Source organism: Drosophila grimshawi, unplaced genomic scaffold (genome assembly GCF_018153295.1).
Source record: "Drosophila grimshawi isolate 15287-2541.00 unplaced genomic scaffold, ASM1815329v1 contig_44, whole genome shotgun sequence".
Taxonomy (NCBI): Eukaryota; Metazoa; Arthropoda; class Insecta; order Diptera; family Drosophilidae; genus Drosophila; species Drosophila grimshawi.
The window spans coordinates 16773973-16797004 of record NW_025063240.1 but is presented as its reverse complement, the minus strand read 5'-3'; the positions used below and the strand labels follow the sequence as shown (position 1 = coordinate 16797004).

The following is a 23032-nucleotide window of genomic DNA, read 5'->3' as shown; positions in this document are numbered from 1 at the left end:
TGGTTAACTAAAAAATATATATATGAACGATAAAGTATATAAGGGCTTTTATTTTCATTAATGTTTACAATATCTAGTGCAATATAAATAATAGTAAAATATTGTATATTGGTATTTGTCTTCAGTTCTCAAAACGAAATATTCATGTATTTAGCTTGAAATACTTAACATATTGTTGTGTCCAAATATATGTATATATATATAAATATATATATATTTACATTCAGTTCCTTTCGGAAATGAAATATCATTTAAAAGAAAAATTCCGTTGACTCATTCAATTCACTTTAGAGTCGAGTGAAACTGTTTTAGACCTAAGGCAAGTCTTTATTGATGTTACAAAACATAATTAAAATTTAAATGTAAAAATGCATTTATAATTCATGTTATTTTCAAATTAATAACCAATTTCTTTTCGGTTAAATAGCAGCCATATATAAGTAAGTAACTGTATTCATATATATTTATATATATTTTTATATATGCTTTGGCACTTCAGGAATGAATTCAATAATTGTTGAAATGATGTACTATTAAGAAATTTATAAAACTTGGACGACGAGTTAAATCAACTCGGAATTTCAAGTGGCGGCACAAGCATCTTACTGATTAGACATCGATTTAAATCCTCAACATCGCTGCGCTTCACATCAAAGTAAATATTTCGACTGCGTGCATCGTCCAGCAAATGACGCCAAATTTGTACAGACTGCAAGAAAAATACAAGCATTTTTAAGGATAGCATGGCCTGATTAACAGATGATTCTGGGATTCTTACTTGTAAATCATCAAAGTTGCCACAGATGACGAGGCAGCGTTTTGGCCTGGTGATGGCCACATTGAGTCGCTGATAGTTGGTGAGGAAGCCGACGCCGCGTGTGCGTGCATTCGATAAGATGATGATGTCCCGCTCCTGACCTTGATACGCATCGACAGTTTGCGGCGTAATCTTCATGGTGCTGGGTATCACCTGACTGAGAGTATAACAATGATTGCTATATGGCGTTATCAGTCCATATTTATAGCGCTCGGCGGGCATATGCTTGTTCATCTCGACCAGCAGTTTGGCCACAAAATGTGCCTCCTCATCGTTGCTAATGCTGCGACTGCTCACATCATTGGTGTCCTGCGTATAGCTCAAATTGATGACACAATATGGAATAAATGGTGATATCAGATACGCCGTGCAATCGGCATTCGTCAACTGATTGTCGTAGAAGTAGCTATTTGGCCATTGGCAAATATCTGGATGCATCCGATACTGTGTGGATAATCGAAATATTTTCGTGTGCACAACTTGATTGACACGCTTCCTTTCCAGCTGCAGTTGCAAATTGCGCTGTATGCGAGCGAACATTGAGTTGCCCAGGCCAAAGTCAATTGCCTTTTGGGACAGCACTGTGGCGGGCAGCTGTTGTGTGTCGCCGACCAGGACGAGACCGCGTACACCGAAGCGCAGTGGCAACAATGTAAATGGCTCTGTGCACTGTGTTGCTTCATCTATGATGCATATGTCAAAGTAGTCTATGAAGTTGGCCAGCTTGACGCAGCTCGAGAGTGTGGTGCACACAATATTAGCGCGCTCCACGCGCTCTGTAGAGAACCGGTGCTCTTCGCGTGGCGTCAGCGGTGGATTCAGTTGCTCCGTGATTAGACGCAATTGTCGCTCTTTGGCAGTCAACTGCTGTTGCATATAATTCATTTTCGTAGACGATTTCTTAAGCTCTGCGATTTCCATTTTCAGCTCATTTTGTTGGTTTGTTAGACTCAAAATATTATCGGCAGTGAGACGATTACGCTTCTCGTCACGCTTCTGTTTTAGATAGTGGTTTAGCGAAATATCCTGCACATTTGGGTTCATTTTTTCAAATAGGCCGAAGCGCAATACATCAAACCGATAATTACACATGGCGTGGTGGGCACGTTTTAAATAGTACGTTATATTATCCACAGCCGCATTGCTATGCGCACATATGAGTATCTTGCGATCCAGCATTATATTACTGCTACCATAAATGCACTGCAACGTGAGATTGGAGATGATCACCGACTTGCCAGTGCCCGGTGGACCCTGGATCAGCGTAATACTGGGCGTTGAGTCATCAACCAGCCGATGCCAGGTGCGCTGGCAAATATCAATCTGGCGCTTGTTCAGTTTATTATAGCCCTTGTATGCCGCATGCGGTATTAATTTGTTGTCATACGATACTACATTCTCGCTGGGCTGTAAGATGCGCTGGGCGAGTGGCGAGCGACTCAATAAATATATGGCATTGAATGTACCCATTTCCACTCGTATATTATCCACGATGGGGCGCACCGTTAAAGTTTTTATACCGCTCAGCATCTCCATGGTAATATCCTCTTGCAATATTTCAAAATGTAGTTCATAATGGTCACCTGCAAGATGGTCCAAATGAAATATAGAAAGGTGGATGATTGAAAGTTAAAATATACTTTGTGCCTACCAGATATCCTTTGGGTGTTTACCACATTCGCAAACGTCTTTTTTCGATTTTTGTGACAATATATAGTATATAGATCAAATTTCTTCACAATCCGCTGGTTGTCTGAGTAATATAATAATATTGATAATGAAGTGCGTTGATTATATGAATTAATGCTGGCTTACATGTGGTGAACAGCACAAAACGCGGTCGATTTCGAGTGTTGTCCTGCGAGAAACTCTTCAAATGGACCTCAAATCTGTCTGTGGATATTTCATAGTCACGCTCTATGGTGGCGAGCAGTTCCACTTTCATCAGTGGTATAATGGTACTGGATAAGTATATAAATAAATATTTAATATATATTTTAAGCTGGTTCTAATTGATCTTACTCTCTGTACTGTTTGAAGCTTTTGAACTCATCTGGAATGGGTATGAGGACATCAGATTCTGCCACCGCGTCGGCAGAGCGCAGTGTTAGCCACTGATTGGCCCAGCTAAGAATGTCGCCCATAATCAGATCGCGAAAGTTATCCAATTTGCCGTGTGCGTGTGCCCATTCGCGACGCTCCTTGTACGTGCTCAGTGTCAGCTTTTTGGTATCCTTTTTATTGCCAACTTTTATGTTACCAATCCGTTCGATAATTCTTATTTGTGGAGTATCATTGAAACGGACGCGTTTCGCCAACTTGTTTAACTTTTGTCGCATTTCGAACTGCCGATCCATATCGGCAAAAGTAACCCGATTGCAGGTCCTCTGATTGCGCGCCTTTTGCGCATCCTTGCGTTCCGGCAGTCGACTGAAATGTGTGGGCGGACTCTTTATTAGGTCGGCGGCATTCAGCTGCTGACTGAAGGATTCGATGGTGGCTCGACGTACGGGCTTTGGTTTTGTCGGCATTGCTGGCGTCTTATCCAGTTTAGATTTCTTTGAGATGGGTGGTTGCACTTCTTTCGTTAGGAACTCGCCACGATTGCAATTGCCCGGCGTGGGCACGCTCGTCTGTTTGCGTTTGCGTCCATCGCTAGCAGCAGCTTTAGCATCTGACTTTGGTATTGCGGCAAGTTTTTTGAGCTCCTCGCGACGTTTCTCCTTGATTTGCTTGCATTCACGTTTCCTGTCCTTTGATTTCTGATACCATTTCTTCTTCATCTGCGCCATGTAATCGTCAGAGCGTTGTCGGTCAAGTACTTGAATTTTACGCTTTATTTCCTTGCTGACGGCTGAAACGCCTCGCAATTTTCCGCGGCATTTGGGCAAATGGGGGGCTGCAATGACCATTGGCTTACGACTATGCTCATCGTTACTTGAGGTTCCTGTGGATGACTTATCGGTGCTTCGCTGAGAAATCGACTTGCTGTGAGGTGTTTTATTTGTTGACTGCTCGGACCTTTCGGGTGATGATATGGCACGTTCCATGTAGCAGGATTTGGATCTGTTTAGCAAGCGTGGGCTCAGTGCTTTCGCGGGCTCTGGCAAAGTCACAAATTCAGTTGCCTCTACTGGCGGCTGTTTGTTTTTGTCCTTGATTGTGATCGTTGAAGCAGTTGAGGGGCTTTCCTTATAACTTGATTTGGATTTGCTCTTCTTTGGAGATATAGCTGGTTCTGGTACGAACATCTTTTCCGGCGGTATCTCCTTTGCTTTCTTTGAGTCTTTAGTTGTTTTTTCTTGTTGTTTTGTTACCGATAACGTGGGTCTTTCCATATAACAAGATTTGGATCTGTTTTGTAAGCGAGAACTACATTTTGTTGGTGTTGCTTCTGTTGACATCTTTTTGGTTTTATTTTGGTCTTCTTTGGGACTGCTTTGTACTCTTGTTGGAGATGATAAGGGGCTCTCAAAATGACAAGATTTCGATATATTTTGAAGGAGCGGGCTGCGTTTCTTAGCGGATGATTCGAGCTCGGTAGCAGGCTCATCTGCTTCTACAGGCAGCTCTTCAATCTCCGAGCGCTCCGAGACACTTTTGTTACGCTTGCGCAGTGTGGACTTCTTCTGTGGCTTTTTTAGTGTACTGGGTGATTCCGGCTGTTTGTTGCAGGCTATGTCGGAGCGTTCAGCCTCAGATTTCTTATGGGCATCCTTTGCTATCAAATCGTCGCAATCATTTTGCTGTGATTGCAATATATCAATCGATTTTACACTATGTAGCATGGAATTCTGCAGTGTCGTCTTCTCAGCTGAAAGAATGGAAAGTAAAGTATGAAGTTTTTTGAGAAGACAACACTTATACTATTTACCTGGGCAAATGGCTTCAGACTCATCTTCGCTGGAGCTGCTGTCAATTCGTATCGCTTTTAATCTATGTCTCATAAAAATAGACAGCTCTGATAACTGATTGCCGTTGTCATTATTAGCATCTCTATTGGTATCATTAAACAATTGCTCAGCCTGTGACTCAGCATCACATTGATCCTCCTCATCCAGTGGATAAACTTGCGACAGTATATTTTGAGAGAGCAGCTTCGATGACCAATCGGCCACTTTGCTTTGAAGTTCGTCGTCTTCGTCCTCAATGAGTATAATTTCATCCTCATTGATTTGTGTGGCTATTTCGGTTTTGATCCATGATGCTTGTGGCTGAAAATCATCATCGTCCTGGATCTCGTCCTCCTGCGCCTCATCAATAAGCTCACCAATTTCGGCCATTTCATCCTTCATTTCGCGTAGCGACAAGGCCATGTTTTCATCATAGTCATCATCGTTGTCATCCACAATAATTGAGGCACCAATTAATGGCGGTGGTGGAGTTTTTGGTAAGTTTGCATACTCAGGAGGCTGTTCTGGGGTGTCTCCATTCTCGGGTAGAGAGATTTCTGGATTGGCAGCCTTTTCAAGCAGCTCAATTATATCGCCGTTGTATATTTTCTCACCAGTTGTGACAACGTTCTTGTTATTCAGCTGCTTGTACACATACGGATTGATTTGATAAACCGATTCAAGAAACTCCTCATCCGCCTCGCCGAAAATGTTCTCAATATCTTTCGATGCCTGCGATAGAATTTCTTGTTTCACTTCCGGAAGTTTTGGTAAGTGTATTACCCTGTTTGGATTTGGACTTGCATCGGCTGATTTCTCATTATCAGGTTTATTGGCGGCGTTGTTAATCTCGTCCCCTTCCTGCTTAACGGCATCTATATTGTAATCATTAGGCACTGTTCCATCATCGACCTCGTCATCGGATATAAGAACAATGTCCTCGTCATTAGAAGACATTAGCTTCAATTGGAATATAGCATAGTTAGGCGGAACCACTGCGTCCGATGATTCAACTTCAACTCCAAGACCGATTATATCATCGGAGTTCAGACGCTGAGTATTTGCTACAAGCTTGGATTCATTGATAAAAATTCCATTGAGTGCATTCTGTTAATAGATATGAACAATGCGGATATATAATATAAATACATTTATATTGATATGTATAGTATAGTATGAAACGTACCAACTGCTCGAGGCATACGTTATTGTCTTGATCTACAATGAACTTGGCGTGCTGTCGGGACAGGAAGTTGTAATCCTTTAGCACAAACTTGCAGCACGAGTGCCTGCCCACTGAATTCTCGCCGGATTGCAGTATTAGTTTCTTCCCGGTGCTCACATGCTCCAAGTACCAATAGTCACAATGCGCCTCCATTGCAGGAGTGCACTACGACGGATTGTATCAATGGTGAAATAGATTTCGCAAGCCGGTCTTCAATTACGATGTTATTGCTGCGGTTTACAAGATCAAACTGTAAATCGCAGTGTGACCAAGTTCTTTCACAACTAGGATTCTTTACCTGTTGCTTTTGAAGCTATCTCTTAATATATTTAATACGTTGTAATACTAATATAATATTAATGTATAATTTGTAAGCATAGTATTACAGGAAATGCATTGAGAATATAAAGTCAAACAAAACATAAAAATATACAAGAAAATTACAAATGCATTTGACTAGGTGGCCACGCTGAAAAAATCAGCTGAGTTGCTGTTTTAGGCGCGTCGCTTTTGATCAATGTTTTGTGTGCAGAATGTCGCGAAAACACATAAATAATGATTTAACACCGCAACGTAATGCTAATGTAAAACGTATTTGTTTGGAGCGCACGAGCGCTGCTGGTGCTGCCAGGCAGATGAGCGAGAACATCTTTTGGCCGGATAACGATGACAGCCTATTTTCCCATGCCAAACTGGAGGAAATGTTTAGCGGACAGGATGCTGTCGTCTCAGCACCGTTCAGCAGTCAAATTAGCAACAAATTTCAACAAAGCGAATCGGATGACAGTCTATTTGGTGATATATCGCTGCCCAGCACAGGTGAAGCGGCACCGAAATCGGTTGAAATTGAACAGAACAGCCCAAAAGTGCAGACTTTTACTGAAATTAATCTGCAAGACTTGAGCGTGGCTGAAATGGAGGATATATTTCATGGTACCGATGATTATAGCGATCCAGTTGCACAAAACACGCAGCTCTTCATGGATGCAATGGCCTTCAAGGTGCCCAAGTCACCAGACCGAACCCAAGTGACAGCCACACAAACACAAGAAGAAAAAGAAGAATCCATGTCCATCTCCACCTCAATGTCATTCTTATCCAAGTCCATACTGGATGGCATTGTGCAGGGCACACAGTATGCGACATTTGAGGCACTTAAGAATCGCTCCATGCTGCAGGCACAGCAGGAGCTGGCGGCGCTCGATCAGCTGGACTGGCAGACGCAGGCGTTTGACGAATTTGAAAGCGTCAAGGAACCACAAACCGATAATAGCTTTCCCAGCAAGGGCAATTTCTACGGGCTGCCCGATAGAGTAAAGAGTTTAATATTCGAGCATAAGGGCATCAAGAGCTTATATGGTAAGTTAACTCCATACTAGTTACCTCATTCTAATTCAAAATCCCTTTCCAGAGTGGCAGGACGAGTGTCTTAATCTGCCTGCCATACGCAAGCGCAAAAATCTAATTTATGCGCTGCCCACCAGCGGCGGCAAAACTTTAGTTGCCGAAATCCTAATCCTGCGAGAGCTGCTCTGCCGCGAACGCAACGTGCTCTTCATATTGCCATATGTATCTATTGTGCAGGAAAAGGTTAGTGCCATGTCACCGTTTGCCATTGCGCTGGACTTCATTGTGGATGAGTATACTGCGGGTAAGGGCAAATGTCCGCCACAACCGCAACGCAAGCGACGCAGCCTTTTTATTGCATCCATTGAAAAGGGCGCTGTGCTTATGGATAGTCTGATTGATGCAGAAAGACCACACGAGATTGGCCTGGTTGTTGTGGATGAATTGCATTTGATTGGCGAACGCGGACGTGGCGCCACTTTGGAGGCGTTCCTCACCAAGGTTATGTTTCTAAATGGTAAATGCATATTGCAAAATGTATATGAATATTTTATATATGTATAATTATGTTACTTGTTGTACAGCCAACATTCAAATTGTGGGCATGAGCGCCACCATAGGCAATTTGAATGAAATCTCAGCATTTCTTAATGCGGATGTCTATACACGTGGTTTTCGCCCAGTGGAGCTCAAGGAGTACATCAAATGTGGCAATGATTTGCTGGAAATTAATGCAGCTGGTCAAACGCTTGAGGAGATTTTTGTGCCAAAGCGCACCGTCAGCTACAATGTGAGCCTGCTGCATTGAATTTGAACATGGCAAGAACTAATCCTATTACTTCACAGTACAGCGCTGCTGTGGAGCGTGCCGATCCGGATCATTTGGCTGGTTTGATTACCGAATGTGCACCGGAGCATTGCTGCCTGGTGTTTTGTCCGACGCGCAAGAACTGTGAGAACGTGGCGCTGCTGCTAAGTCGCATTGTGCCCAAACAAAAGTTCTTTGAGCATCGCCAGAGCGAGAAAGCCGATCTGATGAAAGCTCTGGACCAGATATGCGGCATATTGAGCCCCGTGCTGGCTAAAACGCTGCCCTATGGTATTGCCTATCATCATTCCGGCCTGACCACGGATGAGCGCAAGTACATTGAGACCGCTTATCGCTTTGGTGTCATCACAGTCATTTGCTGCACCTCAACGCTGGCCGCTGGCGTAAATCTGCCCGCCAAGCGTGTGATTATACGGGCGCCCTATGTGGGTCAGGAGTTTATGACATTGTGCAAGTATAAGCAAATGGTTGGGAGGGCGGGACGCGCAGGCTTAGGTGAGGCGGGCGAGAGTATACTCATTACGCAGAGCAAGGACAATTTACTGGTGGGTCAGATGCTCTTCTCGCCCATGGACAAGGCGCTGAGCTCGATGGATCAGCTGGAGGCTGTTGGCTTGCAGGTGAGTCTAAGAGTTGCAATGCACATCCAAAAATAAACGTTGGCTATTTTCAGTCTTTAATACTGAGTGTTATCGGCTTAAATTTAGCTGATTGCCGACGTGATTTGAATCGTCTGGTAAACAGCACACTGCTGGCCGTGCAAGCAGGTTCCTTGGAAGTCGCTGTTGATGAGCTCGTCCTGCGCATTCTTCGGGACATGTTCAAGAACAAGGTGCTACAGCTAAGCGAAAGTGCTCCCAAGGGCAAGCCAAATAGCTCGGATATAATGACCACTCAGGATGTCAATCCGAGCTGTCGAGCTGCTGCCGATCGCCGACTGTTGATTAGTCAATCGACGCGCTTTCAACTGACCAGTATTGGACGAGCTGCATTCAAGGCGGGCATCGATTATAAGCGTGCCTTTGCCATACACAAGGAGTTGCAGCTGGCACAGCAGCAGCTCATCCTCACCAGCTATGTGCATTTGCTATATTTGCTGGTCTGCTTCAACTCCAATGAGCGTGGCGATGAGCTCTTTCCAGCTGATGCTAATATACTCTTTCGCGAATACACCTCGTTGCCCATGCAGACACAGGCGCTGTTCATGCAGTTGGGTTTTACGGAGGCGCATGCCGCCCGACTGGCCAAGACACAGTCGGTGCAGGGTCCGCTTGCGTTACAGCTGAATCGCCTGTACAAAGTGCTCATATTAGCTGATGTGTTGGCGCTGCTGCCGCTGCCCAGCGTCGCCAGCAAGTATAATATCGAGAGAGGCACGCTGCAGCAGCTCATCAGCCAGTGCACAGCGGCGGCCAGTGCCATTATGCGTCTCTGCGAGCAAATGGATGAGTTCTGGTGCTACAAACCACTCTTCGAACGCATTCATCATAAAATGGATCGTTGTGGCACCTTGGAGCTGGAGCCCCTTCTGGAGTTGCCCGCTGTTAAGATTGTGAGTATTTGAATTTCAGTTGTTTCATCTCTTTTTTATAATGTATGTTATACTATTTTAGAATCGGGCCAAGCAGCTTTTTGCTGCTGGCTTTAGAACCGTTGAGGATGTGGCCAAAACGCGTCCCATGGTCTTGGTGAAAGCTGTCGAATTTATGCCGCTCAAAGTGGCAACTGAAATGATATCGGCAGCCAAGGTTTGCCTGTTTATCTGTATTTATTTTATCATTAGCTTTTATTTTTCACTTCTTACTTTTTAGATAATTTTAATGAAAAAGTTGGATCATTTGGAAGAGGAAACGGAAGTGCTTAAAAGCTGCCTGTGCGCAACTGCATCGCAATCGAGCTAAAAGCAATTTAAAGTTAAAAGTATTTATTTTTTTTTGTTTTAGTTGTTTTTGTATTATATTTTTAATTTTGTTTAAGCACTCGACTTGAGCCTAGAATACAGCTTAAATATTACGCGCACACAAAATGTTTGCATACTACATTTAAATTAAGTTGTTTTTGTTTTTGATTTTGATTTTTCCATTTGTTGTTCACCGCCTTCGAGTATTTAGCTAAGCGCAGCGGTTGATTGTTGATTGTTCTTGTTGGTTGTTATTGTTGTTTGTGTACTACATAAAAATTAGCAGACAAAACTTGGAAAGTTACTGTTTGTCTCGGCTACTATCACGACAATTGAGTATTATACAATGTATATATATATATTATTAATTTTTTGCTTTCTGTTTTATGTAAAAGTTAAGCGCAAACTCAATTTTATCAATTTTGCCAGCTTGAACTTGAACTATAGACAAAACAAATTAAAATTAGCTTGCGGCTAACGAACTAAAGTATATAAAAAAAGTATAGTTTGGAAAAGCAGTTGCCTGGGCACCTGTGACGCCGTCTAGTTGGTTTTTTTTTGTTTTTGAAAATTTATATATACAGCTGAAGAAACTGTAAGGAAGAACGTTAGATGAGCAGAGGGAATTTGAGAGAATATCATGGGGATTACCTTTGTTTTATACAGACTTGTAAGCGCGACTAATATGCAAAGTCATCGTAAAAATGCTGGGCAAGTCGTGTGCCCACTGATTGCCGATTACTGCTCACTGCTCCTCCTCCGGCAGCGTATTCGTGTCGATGTGGACGCGCGTTCTGCGCCGGGACAATCGCTCGCCGGCGTAGATCTGTCGATGAGAAATAGGAATCACTATGATAGCTCACTGGTCCTGCTGACTGCGATTGCGATGGCGATGGCGATTGCTGTGACTGTGACTGTGAATGCGAAGCGGATGCAATGGCTGATGATGATGGTGGCGAATGATTCTGATAAATGGTTGCCTGCTGCTGATGCTGCTGATAGCTATTGCTATTATGTCCAGCAAATGGATTGACTGGAGCCACATACGCACTGGCATAGGGTCGGCTCTGATAGTTAGCATTGTGCTGTTGTTGTTGATGTGAATGTTGTTGTTGTTGTTGTTGATGATGGTGTATCTGTTGCGGCGGCTGCTGCTGTTGATGCTGATGATGTGGATGATGCAGTGGCGTAAGCGGTTTAAGCGTGGGATCGAGCGCATCGTTCAGCGTCACATCGTAGTCGTTCTCATAGAGTTCGTCCAGATTGAGCTTGATCGGCGGTGGCTCCGTTAGCCGTCTTGGCGTTACCGATGTCGGCAGCGCACTGCGTGGCGGCAATGTGGTGCGCACTGGACTGGATGATGGTGGTGCTGGCAGCGCATCAGCACTGTCATCATCATCATCATCGTCACCAATACCAGCATCGTCATCATCATCATTGTCAGTGGTGCTGCCACGCAGCAGCGGCGCTCCGTGCTCCAGCAGGCGCACACCCGATATGGTCGAGCCCATGTCGATGGGCGTGCTGTCTGTGGTGCGTGCATCGCTGCTCAGCTGCGGCCTCACTGCCACGCCCACCGGCTGCAGGCCACGTGGCAAATAGGGGCTGCCGCCACGCGATGGTAAAAATGGACGTTTCACTACACGTACCGATGCGGTGCGCTGGGGCTTAACCGGTGCTGCCGGCGCCAGCGGTTCGTTCGCAGTATCATCTAACGGCTCCTGTTGATCCTCCTCGGCAGCTGCTGCTGCTGGTGGCCCCTGTGTTGTTGCCTTCGCTGTGAGCAGCGCAGCCCGTTGGCGATTGGCCAGCGCCAGTTTTTGATTGCGTCTCGCCGGAGTGACGCCCAGCAGCGAGTTGGTTTTCGCGCGTGCCGGGGGCACACGCGACTCCTCATTGGCATGCTGCTGCTCCGCTTCTTCCTCCCCTTCTGCCTCATCGGCCTCCTGTGCTATGGGTTGTCTGGGACGCGGTGCTGGCCTGCGGCCTGCTCCTCCTGCTGCTGGTGCTGATGCTGGTGGTGCCGCTGCAGCTGCTTTGCTGCGCACACGTTGGGTGCGCGTGGGTACCTTGTGCTCCTCCTCGTAATCCACATCGTCGACAAAGTCGACATCGGCTGCTGGGGTCGGTGTACGTGCTCTGCTGGCCAAGGGACGTTTGCGTCGCGGCGTCTCCCGTCGCTCCGGCTCGTAGTAGTCCTGGTCGTCGAGGAGTGGCTTCTTGTCTGTCACCGGCTTGCGCAGCGTGGAGCGTGTTGGCTTCTGCTCCTTGGCTGCTGCAGTGCGTCTGCGTGGCGCATTGCGTGCAGGCTGTTCCGGCTGCTCGTAGTCATCCTCTGGCTGTTCGCGTTCTTGATAGTAATCCTCATCTTCCGTGTCGACAGTCGGATTCTTCTGCACTGGGTAGGAGAACTTTTTCTTCTCATTGATGGGCACGGGACGTGCGATCCGTGGTGGTGCACGTGGTCTCGCATAGACGGATGCAGCCGCCGCCTTGGGCGTAACGAACTCGGCCAGTGGCTTGGGCGTTGTCTTCACCTTCTGCGGCGTTTGCTCCTCGGCCGCCTCCTCCTGATCGAGTCCATAAGGCTTCTCGTACTCATCCAGCTCATCGAGTACCGCTGCGGTTGTGGTGCGCTTCTCATTGCTACGTCTCCTGCCTGCCACACGTCGCGGCTCGTCGACGGCTCCACCACGATCCTCATTGAAGCTGCGTCGCTCCTCCACGCGGCCCGGCTTGCGTGGCGATCCTTTACCACGTCCGGCCGCTGCAGATGTGGGTTTGCCGCGACGTGCGCCGGGACGATTGCGTCGATCATCGTAGTCCTCATCGATTAGATCATCCTCGTCCCTGTAACGATTGGGTTTGCGTCGCTTTGCCGGTTTTTCCTCGTACTCATCATCGTAGTCCAGTTGCGGCTTTCGGGGACGTGGACGTGGCTTGCGACGTGGCAGGCGCTCCTCATAGTAATCATCCTCCTGTTCATCCTCATAATAGTAATCATCCAGGGGCCGGCGATTGTAGGGCCGATGATAGGGACGCTGTTGCCGACGACGTGGCGGTGGTGCTTCCGTTGTGGTGGTTGTGGTGCTCGTCGATGACGTCGTCGTCGCCATATAAAGTGCATCGTTTCTGTGGGTAAAAGAGTTGCCTTAATTGATATAATTTTTTGATGGCAATCAAGTATTGCTCACCTGTTCCAGTATTTTTGGGAGCCCTCGCAGTCCACATCGGAAGCAAAGTGACAAATGAACGTTTTCTGATCGAAAGCCGTAAAATTGGCACACAGAAAATCGTGTCGTATGCCATAAACACAATGATGATAAATCTGCAAACATTTAAATCGCTGTTAGTCCAACAATTTCATTTATAACTTGCTTAAAATCCCCGTAAAAATGACCCTAAAGTGTGAAGAGTGTCGTCTTTTTAACGCCTCTTCGGTAGGCAAACAAAATTCCAATTTCAGGTCAAGATCGACATGCAGACAAGTTTTTTTGTTTTTCATATATATATTTTGTGTTTATGTTTTTCTTTTTGGCTTCGCCTTTGGGCACGTAAGCCACAAGACAGTGGCAAAAAAAGAGAAATTACTGGATGTGGTACATTACGTGGTAGCTGTTCAACTTGACCAATTGGGTAACGTCTCTTTCCCTCAAAATGCCCTGCCCCATCCCCCATGCCCCGTGCCCCATACCCCGTTGCGCTGTTGAGCACAAGGTCAACAAACACACATTGTTGCTCTGCCTCAAGTGATCCTCTCTCTTGGACAGTTCAAACATTAAGAAATGTGAACCAGACCAGGACCACAAAATTTGTAATTTGCCATAGACATATAATTTAAATATTTTATCATTTTTTGGTATGTATCTGGTTATGGTAGTTATGTGTGGAATTTACTCACCTGACATTTGTACTCGATGGAGGCATAGAAACCATCGTGAAGACCCTCGCATTTGAAATGAATTTCATTCATAGGTGGAACGGTGGACAGGAAGGGATATGTGGACAGATTAAAGCTGCGTTATGTATAAAGTTGATAAGAATTGAGTTCATCTTTATCTGCATATATACATTGTATGCATATCATTTGTTAACTTACCCTCTCAGCTCTCGTGGCAAATTTGGATCCCAGATATAATCAATTTGTGGTATGCCCGTCAATTTGGAGTTTTTCGTCAGCGTTGTATTGTCCGACGACTAAAAGCGAAGATACATAATATAGTAATAGAAGTTCTCATAAACTGATGGCTTGTGGAAATCAGGAAGCATATTTAAATAGCTCATAGTTGAAAACTAATACTTAAAACACTCACCTTGCTCTCCTCAGCCTCTGCGGTTGGATGAGGCAGCTCTTCATCCTTTTCTGTTTCAGATTCTGGATTGGCGGTGGTAGTTGTGCTTGTGCTGGTTGTGTGGGCGGGTGTTTTGGCAATGGAGACCTTCTTGAAGGGCAACGCGGCATCCGCGGAAGCAAGCAGACCCAATAACAGCACTGTGATCAGTAAGGGTGGTAAACATTATTGTAAAAATAAATAGAAATAAAAAAGTTAAAACTGCATCAGGTTTTTGCTTAATTGCATAATCGGAGCAGTTTCTTTTCACACTCGTCTGGCAGTCAATGTAAGACACCATTGGATTATATCACAACCCCGGCAGATACTGGTAGCAGTTTTTTTATTTTGTTACTCGGCATTTGTTGCTGATTTTTGCATTGGCGCATAATCCAGTTCGGGGCAAGTGTAAGGCAACGATTAAGTTATTGCAGTGCCTGAATAACCCTTCCCTTCAAGCACTTAAGCCTTCAACTCACCTGTCGCTGTCATGAGCAGCCAGCGTTTGGCTCTTTTCATTATGAAGACACTTCAGTTGCTTTTGTGTATTTATATTTCCCGCTTTGGTTTGCTTCAAAAAAAAATAAAAAATAAAAAAATAATATTATGAAATTTACATACACGAATGGAAAAAATGGAAAGAAAAAATGCTGTAACAAACGCGAGAATTTGCTAATAAACACACCCTGACGAATCACACTGAAAAAGATTTATGCTCTTTTGTGAGGCGAAAAAGTCACTGAACGCTGAAAAGAAATGTCTCTGGTTTTGGTCCGGTCCGCTGAGTTCTTCACTTGCTTAACATTTTCGGCACGCATGCCGCAATCCATTGTGTTTTTTCAGATTTTTTTTTATTTTTTGGAGTTACACCTAACTGCACTTTACACACACACACACACACACACACATATATTTCTTGATTAACGTTACTTTTCCAGCTGGCCAGCACTTGTTCAATCAATCAGTGGTAGGCGGAAAAGAAACGCATAGTCTGTCTAGATATGGTTGTAGAAAGTGTTCTAGACATCAATTTGACTGAATTATTTTTGAAGCTATATTTATGGCTAATCGAGCAATAAGGTAGAAGTGAAACTGCTTTATTTAAAGGCTAAAAATCAGTGTTTAAACTTACTACTCAGCAGCAGCAAATGCAATAGAAATATTGCTCTGCTATTGCAACTGCTACAAAGGGAAATAAACTGCTACCGAAACTTCTATTAGCATTCCATTTAGTCATTTTTTATGAATATAAAAGTTTGTCTATAAAAAGTTGTCTAAGAAACAATAGTCGACAAATTAACAGAATCCCATCATGAGATGTTTTAACCCATGCTTGAATGGCAAGCTAATATTCATTCATTTTATGATTTCAACAAAATTATAAATAAAATAGTATAGTTTCAACTCTTTGATGGATTTTTTTTTTTTAAATGCTAAATTGTCTTTATTGTGATATTTATAGGTCTTAATAAAAGCTCGAAATATGTTTGGCAATAAAACTCAAATGACTATAAATGGTATTTTTACAATACACTATAAATTACTCGATAATGATAGAAGCTCTTAACGTTTTGTTATATTATCATCTACTTTGTACCAGCTTTGTTCAATTTCCGTTGAATTTCCGTTAATTTAAAAAGTCGGTTCAAGTAAGTAAAGTAATTGCATAATTAGCCGCTGCCTTCAATGTCACTTACGTAAAGCGCAGCGAAAGGGCAACAAAAACATATACATCCGATCCGACAGACAGACAGATAGACAGACAGACAGAGAGACAGACTATCTATCTGTCTGTCTGTTTGTCTGTATGCAGTGCATAACTATATCAAATTGAAAAGTGAACAATAGATTACAATTACAATGCGGCAACACTTTCATTTTCAATGCGTTTTAATTGGCTGTGCAAATATGAAAAGCAAAACCAAGAGCCAAAATCAAAACGAAAAACACACAAAAGCAAAACCAAATCGAATATTTTGAAAAAAAAGCGGCAGCTGCCATATAAAAGTAAATGCTTTAATTATTTATATTGGTATCATTTAAACTTAGTATACTTAGGTATTGGCGTGGTTGCAAATTCCACACTGCAAAATATTTGCAGTTTATTTATTGCAAAATAAATGCACACATATAGAGCGAGAGAGAGAGAAAGAGAGAGGGAGAGTGAGTGAAAAAGAGAGGAAAAGTTTATACTCTCAGCTTAGTGAAGCGTTTAAGTTGTATCACTTATACAAATGGCAGACAATCTGTGCGCCAAACGGCAAAAAGGTTCATTGGAGCATTGTAATTCGGCAGCTTGGCATTGTTTATATGTAGATACAATGCAGATATATCCGATAACTGTTTTATTATGCATTGTTTATTGGTTTTCCTTGAATGCGATAATCCAATCGGACAGCAACAGGGCGTATGCGCAATTCGCATATTGAAATGTCAGACGTCGATTGAACGTCACTTCGATTTGTGGCTGATTTTTCAATAAGGTTTCTGCTTTGTTTTCTTTTTCTTTTTATTTTTGGCAAAGAGGAAGCTTCAATCGAATTGGTCTTGCGACTCTAGACGTAATGGATTTTCAGCTCACAGCTCCTCGCCAGCCTTTCATTTATTCATGGCACAATTTTTTTTAAAGTAAAATCTTTTGGGCTGCCTGTTTGTATGACGAAGGCGTCTCGTCTTTTGTGAACGGAGTTCAAAGACTCGCCGTTCACGCCCCGCTCCACAAACAAAAATGTGTGTCGCGCATTTTAAGTAGATGTCTTACTTGGTTTTTTTTACCCATATATATATATATTTTTTGAAGTGTTTACGTCAATCTTGGTGAATCTCGTCTCAAGCTGTGTGCAGTTTGTGACATTTTGAGCTTGGGTTTAGATAAATATTTGACAAAATATGATAATAGTTTGTCTATAAACGTGCAGCCAACTGGTTCTATTTATGTGACACAAATACATGCTCGTAAAAACTTCAAATGTCAAAGGGTTCTACCTCTAATCAAGCAGTCAATCTAATTTAACATAAATACTACAAGTTTATGTGAATGTTATTCGAAAACAAGCCGTTTTATGTGTTTAACGACTGTAAGGTGTAATTTTTATGTTCTGTAACTAGCAATTATAATCTGAAGTATCCTATTATACGCAGCTGTAATGATTTAGCTTTCAATTTAAAAAAAAAAAGAAAGAAACAAATTTAAAATAAAATCCACAACTGTTTCTTTCTCACTTTTATTTGTATGTCCAAATTCTCAAAGTCAGCTGCCATAAATCCTCTAAAGAATGTTCCGTATATGTAATAAGTAATTTATTTTTATATCTAAGCCACATCTTTAAATATCTAAGGTCAATATTAAGCGTTGTTTATTTTTGGCTTTTTTTGATATATGACTGGTACTAAACAAGTTTAATTTATGGTTCAAGTTTACGAACTGTTTCCCTTATATTGATGCATTTTGCAGTGTTATAAACAAAGCGACCACACAATAAGTATGTATATTAATCTTTTGGTCGTTCGGCCCCTAAAAACAATATAGCAATATAAGCATCTAATTTTTTAACGGCCCACCAATTCAGGGAGCCAGCGATGAGCACGCTCACTAAATGTTTAAATGTTTCAATGTATAAACGTTTAAACAAATGTGTCTACATGTCTCCGACTGTAAATTGATGCCTCAAAGTTTCGATGCTGTTAAAGTGCCTTAGCCAAGTTCAAATTCAAGGCTAAGCACGACGATTTACAAAGACACGAATACCGGTAAATTGTCTTTGCTGTTTTTGTTTCTGTTTAACGTTGTTTATTTAAACAATTATTGATGATGGGCAAACGGGTCACAGTCAAAGTCACAGTCGCAGTCGCAGTCATAGCCACAGTTGCAGTTCACAGTCACGGTTACTAACTAGAATTGGTTTCGTTTCAAAAACGGAAATATTAAATAATTTTATATGGCACAGGAAGTTTCATAATGAGTATATATATTCTTAACTATTTATTTGTTTCAAATTTTAACAGTTTTCTTTGGTTTTTATGAACGCAAGTGCCTTGAAATTGTGCAAATTTGTCGAAAGCAAGAAACAAAACTCCAATTTGCTTGTATTTTTCACATAATTTAGCAATAAAATCGTTGTCTTGTTGCGTGTGTGGGTTTTTTTCCACTTTGATTTTGGCAAATGACGTTAGCTAATTAAAATATTTGCCAGCCTTAGACAATGACAATGCTTAGAATCCGAGATGGAGATAGAGGGAACCTTAAGGTCACAAAGCAGAAACACAATCAGTAGACACAATGCACAATTAGAATCGAATTTGAAAAGGTTTGTTTTTTATGCATTATTCATGGCAAAAAAGGTCGTCTAGAGTAATCAGTTGGCAACCAGTTTAATATTATCCTAAATTGAACATAAAAAAACTCTCGATTTCATTTACATTTCTAATGCATTTGATTTTCTGTGAAATGTTTCGTCGCAACGAAGCGACGTCAGCAACTGGTTTAGCCAGATAGTTTTTCCATTTGAATTTGACTTGATAATATTTTAATTTATACTTGAAGTCGCATCAACCGGTTGCTTCTACTCCTGATCTTCAATAGATGCCGGTGCCAGGTCTCGACTGCTTCGTTGTCACTAAAAATTAGCATCTCTGGGGCAAAGCCGTACAAAATTTGACTTTTCTTTCTATTTTTTTTTTTTTATACTTTTGTAGCTCTTTCAAGGTCAGCTTAGTTGACTTTTTTTAATGGAGTTTCTGTTTAATTTTCTGCTGCGGTTTTTTTTTGTCATTTTTGATTTCGTTTAGCATGTTATTATACAATATTATGTGGGCTAAGCTGATTCCTCTTTGTGGAGCCATTTGTCTGTCTGAATTGATTTTTTGCAGATTTCAGAGATTATGTAGCCAATTATTAAAGTGCTTAAGCTGTCAAAAGTTGACGCTTATGTTTCTGTCTTTGGTGTGGGAGTAGTTCAAGTTACAAGTTCAATCAGCTCTTGTAGATATTTTTATTTTTAGCTACACTACAGAATAAATATTTATCTATGTCTATTTAGCAATTTTTCTAGTAAATATGTTTAATTAAAGACCTTCAAAATCTCTAGAACTGACCTCAAATACTTGTGGCGTGACTAATGCTCATTAGTGAACACTATTCAAATCTTTAACTAAGATGCAAAAAACATTGTTCTGAGCTATTAAGTTTATTAGTTGTTTGGAATTCGTAGGTAGGCTTGAACTTGATCAAATACGAACTTCACATTAAATAAGATTAAAGTATTTATTGTTAATCTTAGCGTGACTAATGTCCAGTAGTATCAATTCTATACAAACTGATATTGAAAGTGTTTCTACGTATGCTATAAAAGTATGCTGCCCTAAATCTTTATATTGCATTTAAACCATTAAAGTTTCGTTTGAATTAAATTGTATTTAAAGCTTTTACACAGCTCGCTTCTTCACAGCTCGCTCGGTTGGCAAGTGAAACCGAAGTTTCCTTTTGGAAAATCGTTTTCAGTTTAGATTTCTGTGTGCTTTTTTTTGTTGTTTTTACTTTATACTTCAGTTGTCAGTTAATCACCGATTCCGGTTGCTATTCGATTGAGTTGGAGATGTGAAAAGTCGCTGCTGATATGCAAAAGCAGAGCAGACAGCATCTCTATGAGAAATCTCAGTTTCACACGCATTAAACAGTCCTCTTAGGTGTTTCCCAGTAATTAACGAATTTAAATGTTTGCTTTAAGTATGCGTTAAGGAAAACTCCAAAAAAGCAGCCAAAAACAGAAAAAATGAGCAGAAAAATGTTTGAAGAAATTACAACAATAAAAGAGATATAAATAAAAGTGCACATACGATCGTCGCAGATGAATGAAAGTAAAATTTCAAAATTTTGTTGTAACTGTTTTTGTTGTAGTTGTTGTTGTCGTTGTTATTGTTATTGTTGATGATGATGAAAGTAAAATCGGCGCAGTTTTGTTTGGTCGCTTCGGCAAAAGATGCGCTCACCCAAAGATACAAGATACAAAGCCACAAATTTTGTATAAACAAATTATGGCAATTGTTTGTGCTTTTAGCAAGTAATGCCAAACAGCAACAAAGCAACAGATTTCAGTATGTTGTGTATAGTAGCAAAACAACTACAAGTTGTACACGGCAAATAATTAGCAACGCTTCAGGTAATTTTGCAAAGTTTTGCCAAGAGGTTTGGCCCTGAGATTTATTGAAGAGGCTTTTGCTTGGAAAAAAACACCGTTTACCTGAAAATTAGTTGCGTATTTTTTAGTTTTGAAATAATCCACATATGTTTTACAGTTATTTTTCAAAATGTTTAATGGCTGTTGCTAAAAATGCAGCAGCATAAGGAAAATTTATACAATAAACTGCACACACGCGCGCAATGGAGAAACACACAGGGAGAGCGAGAGAGGGAGAGGGAGAGAGAGTGAGAGAGAGAGAAAGACGAGCGTATATGGCATATATGTGTGTGTGAGTGTGTTGCAGTTTATTGCATTGTGTGCGTGCACTTGTGAAAATTTTCATTGATGTTTTCAATTGAATGTATTTTTTCTATTGTTTTCCAAATTTAACAAAACACACGCGCTTATTTTGGATATTTATGTAATATTTTTAAAAGAATTTTCAGTTTGCATAAAACGGCTCGAAACCGTTGGCTGAAAACTCTTAGCAGGTATTACGACACTTGGGCATTAGTTTTTCACACCAATACAGCTGCAGTTGCGCACTTAACACTTTTCTGAATGCGCTTAATTTTTGTTTTATTTTATTTTGGCAACAAATTAGCATTAACATAAATAAATCGCTTGCAAAAACTTTTTGTTGCCCATATAAATTTTATATAATTTTTTACAACACAATGCCACACGAACACACACAATCACACACACGTACGCACACACACGCACACACACACACAGATCGATATATATACACTTGTGCGAGCGCAGCGCATGCGCAGCGTCTGTTTGAATTATTTTTGTATTTCTTAGCCACGCCCACTTACTGTTGCCAACCTGTCTTGGCTGCCGTTCACCTGGCTGACCGTTTGCAGACTGAAATTGCAGATTGTTGGCCAACTTTGTGTTGGCATAAAATCGTCTTTTGGTAACGAAACGAATCGAAGCTTTTTTAGCTCGCTAATTTGGTTTCCAGTCGCATGTCTTGGAAACTGGTTTCTTGCCGCTTCGCCGCAGCGGCTTTGCGCATGCGCTCAGCTCGCCAGAGAGCAGGAACGAACTGGAGAGGCAGAGAGAGTTTGAGAGAGAAAGAGCGATATCTGGAGAGAGAACAGCTGCTTGCTTTGGGAGAGCAAACTTGAGCTTTTCTTTGTGTATCATTTTTTTTTGTTGTTACAGTTTTCCTCTGTCAACATTCTGCAACCGTTTTGCTTTGTTTTTTGTTTTTGTTTCTTTTTGTTGTTGTTTCTCAATTTTGCTTTTGTTTTTTATTTTGTTTTGCAGCAGTTGACGTCTTGCTGCTCGTTTCTAGCTTATAAGCAGCTCAACAGGTTTGCTGATTAAGATTTTAGTTATTTTTTCCATTGAATTTAATGAATTTGTTGCAAAATATATTAAGAAAAATTTTGATATTCAATTTGAATATTTTTTTAATTTTGAATATTCAAAAGCTCATTAATGTTAGTAATTATTTATGATTAATTATAGAATGGTTTTCTTAATATCAATTTAAATACGTTGTAAAAGTATTCTAAGAAATTGTTTGAATATTTTAGTACGATTACTTAGTACGCTCTTCGAGCTATATTTATTTTATTTCCTCTATTTGTATAATGCGCTTTTTAACTGTTTGTTAATTTCCGCATTACTTTTGTCAGTTGCCATGCAAATATAATATATTTTGACTGATCTATTAACGATTCACAATTGATATTGTTTCAATACTTACCGTTTTGATTTGCTGACTGACCGCAATGACATAATAACAATAACACAACAAATTGCTGCAGCAAACAAACAAACAAACAAATGAAACAACAAAAGCATTAACAACAACAACAAGCGCGTTAAGCATTTCAATTAATGAACCAACGTGGGCCAAAACCATCTGCTATTAGTCACACTCACACACAGTCACTCGCACAGTCGCATGGAAAACAACCGTAACACAATAAGCGATGGACGCTGTCTAAAGACATATAAATTGCTTAAACGGCTCATGAATTATTGCGCATACGCCGAGTGGTGCGCCGGTGCACAATTAAATTTTAGTTAGGCATTTCATATACAAACTATACACACACATACACACAGACACACACACACGCACATACAGGCATTAACTGACTAAATCTTAAATCGACTGAATGCAAAATAATGTGAAGCATTTCGAACGGCTCACAATGAAATCAATCACCGGTCACAAACAACTGCTCCCCATTGCCGCTGCTACTGCTACTGTTGTTGTTGTTGTTATTGTTATTGTTGTTGCGCTAACTGCGGATTATGGCATATTTTTTTAAGCCGACTTGAGGCTGTGTCTGCAGTTTGTGTGTGTGTGTGTGTTTGTTACGTCACAGAGCTAAAGTACTTGGAGTGTGTTGCACTGCATCTGCGCATGTGAAAGTTGAATTTGGATTTTTGTGGCGACTCTTTGCTTGTTGTCTGTATTCAAATTGGAGCAGCAACAGGCAGAGTCGCAGTTAAGCTACACACACACACACACAAACAGAC

The 23032-nt window shown here is 41.5% G+C and overlaps 3 protein-coding genes across 4 annotated transcripts; 1 reads left to right on the top strand and 2 right to left on the bottom strand.

Moving 5' to 3' along the window:
• Positions 1–275: 275 nt before the first annotated feature.
• LOC6558752 (probable helicase senataxin) lies at positions 276–6130 on the bottom strand. Its single transcript, XM_001983910.2, has 7 exons — positions 5897–6130; positions 4692–5817; positions 2840–4631; positions 2633–2778; positions 2469–2570; positions 779–2400; positions 276–709 (listed from the first exon to the last, which is right to left on the bottom strand). Exons 1-7 carry the CDS (start codon positions 6086–6088, stop codon positions 569–571), a joined length of 5121 nt encoding a protein of 1706 aa, XP_001983946.1. The 5' UTR covers positions 6089–6130; the 3' UTR covers positions 276–568.
• A 300-nt stretch (positions 6131–6430) lies between these two features.
• On the top strand, positions 6431–10156 carry LOC6558746 (helicase POLQ-like). Its single transcript, XM_001983911.2, has 7 exons — positions 6431–7294; positions 7347–7799; positions 7867–8072; positions 8129–8731; positions 8785–9663; positions 9725–9859; positions 9923–10156. The coding sequence occupies exons 1-7, from the start codon at positions 6469–6471 to the stop codon at positions 10010–10012; spliced, it is 3192 nt and encodes a 1063-aa protein (XP_001983947.1). The 5' UTR covers positions 6431–6468; the 3' UTR covers positions 10013–10156.
• Positions 10157–10457: 301 nt separating this feature from the next.
• On the bottom strand, positions 10458–22280 carry LOC6558745 (nucleolar protein dao-5). Of its 2 annotated transcripts, XM_032740237.2 has the most exons (9): positions 22248–22280; positions 14822–14913; positions 14325–14503; positions 14111–14208; positions 13913–14027; positions 13206–13339; positions 11063–13143; positions 10663–10837; positions 10458–10604 (listed from the first exon to the last, which is right to left on the bottom strand). In XM_032740237.2, exons 2-8 carry the CDS (start codon positions 14859–14861, stop codon positions 10692–10694), a joined length of 2793 nt encoding a protein of 930 aa, XP_032596128.1. In that variant the 5' UTR covers positions 14862–14913; positions 22248–22280; the 3' UTR covers positions 10458–10604; positions 10663–10691. The 2 variants fall into 2 exon arrangements, with proteins under 2 accessions (XP_032596128.1, XP_032596134.1); XM_032740243.2 differs by lacking the exons at positions 10458–10604; positions 22248–22280 and having other exon boundaries at positions 10692–10837; positions 11661–13143.
• Positions 22281–23032: the final 752 nt, after the last annotated feature.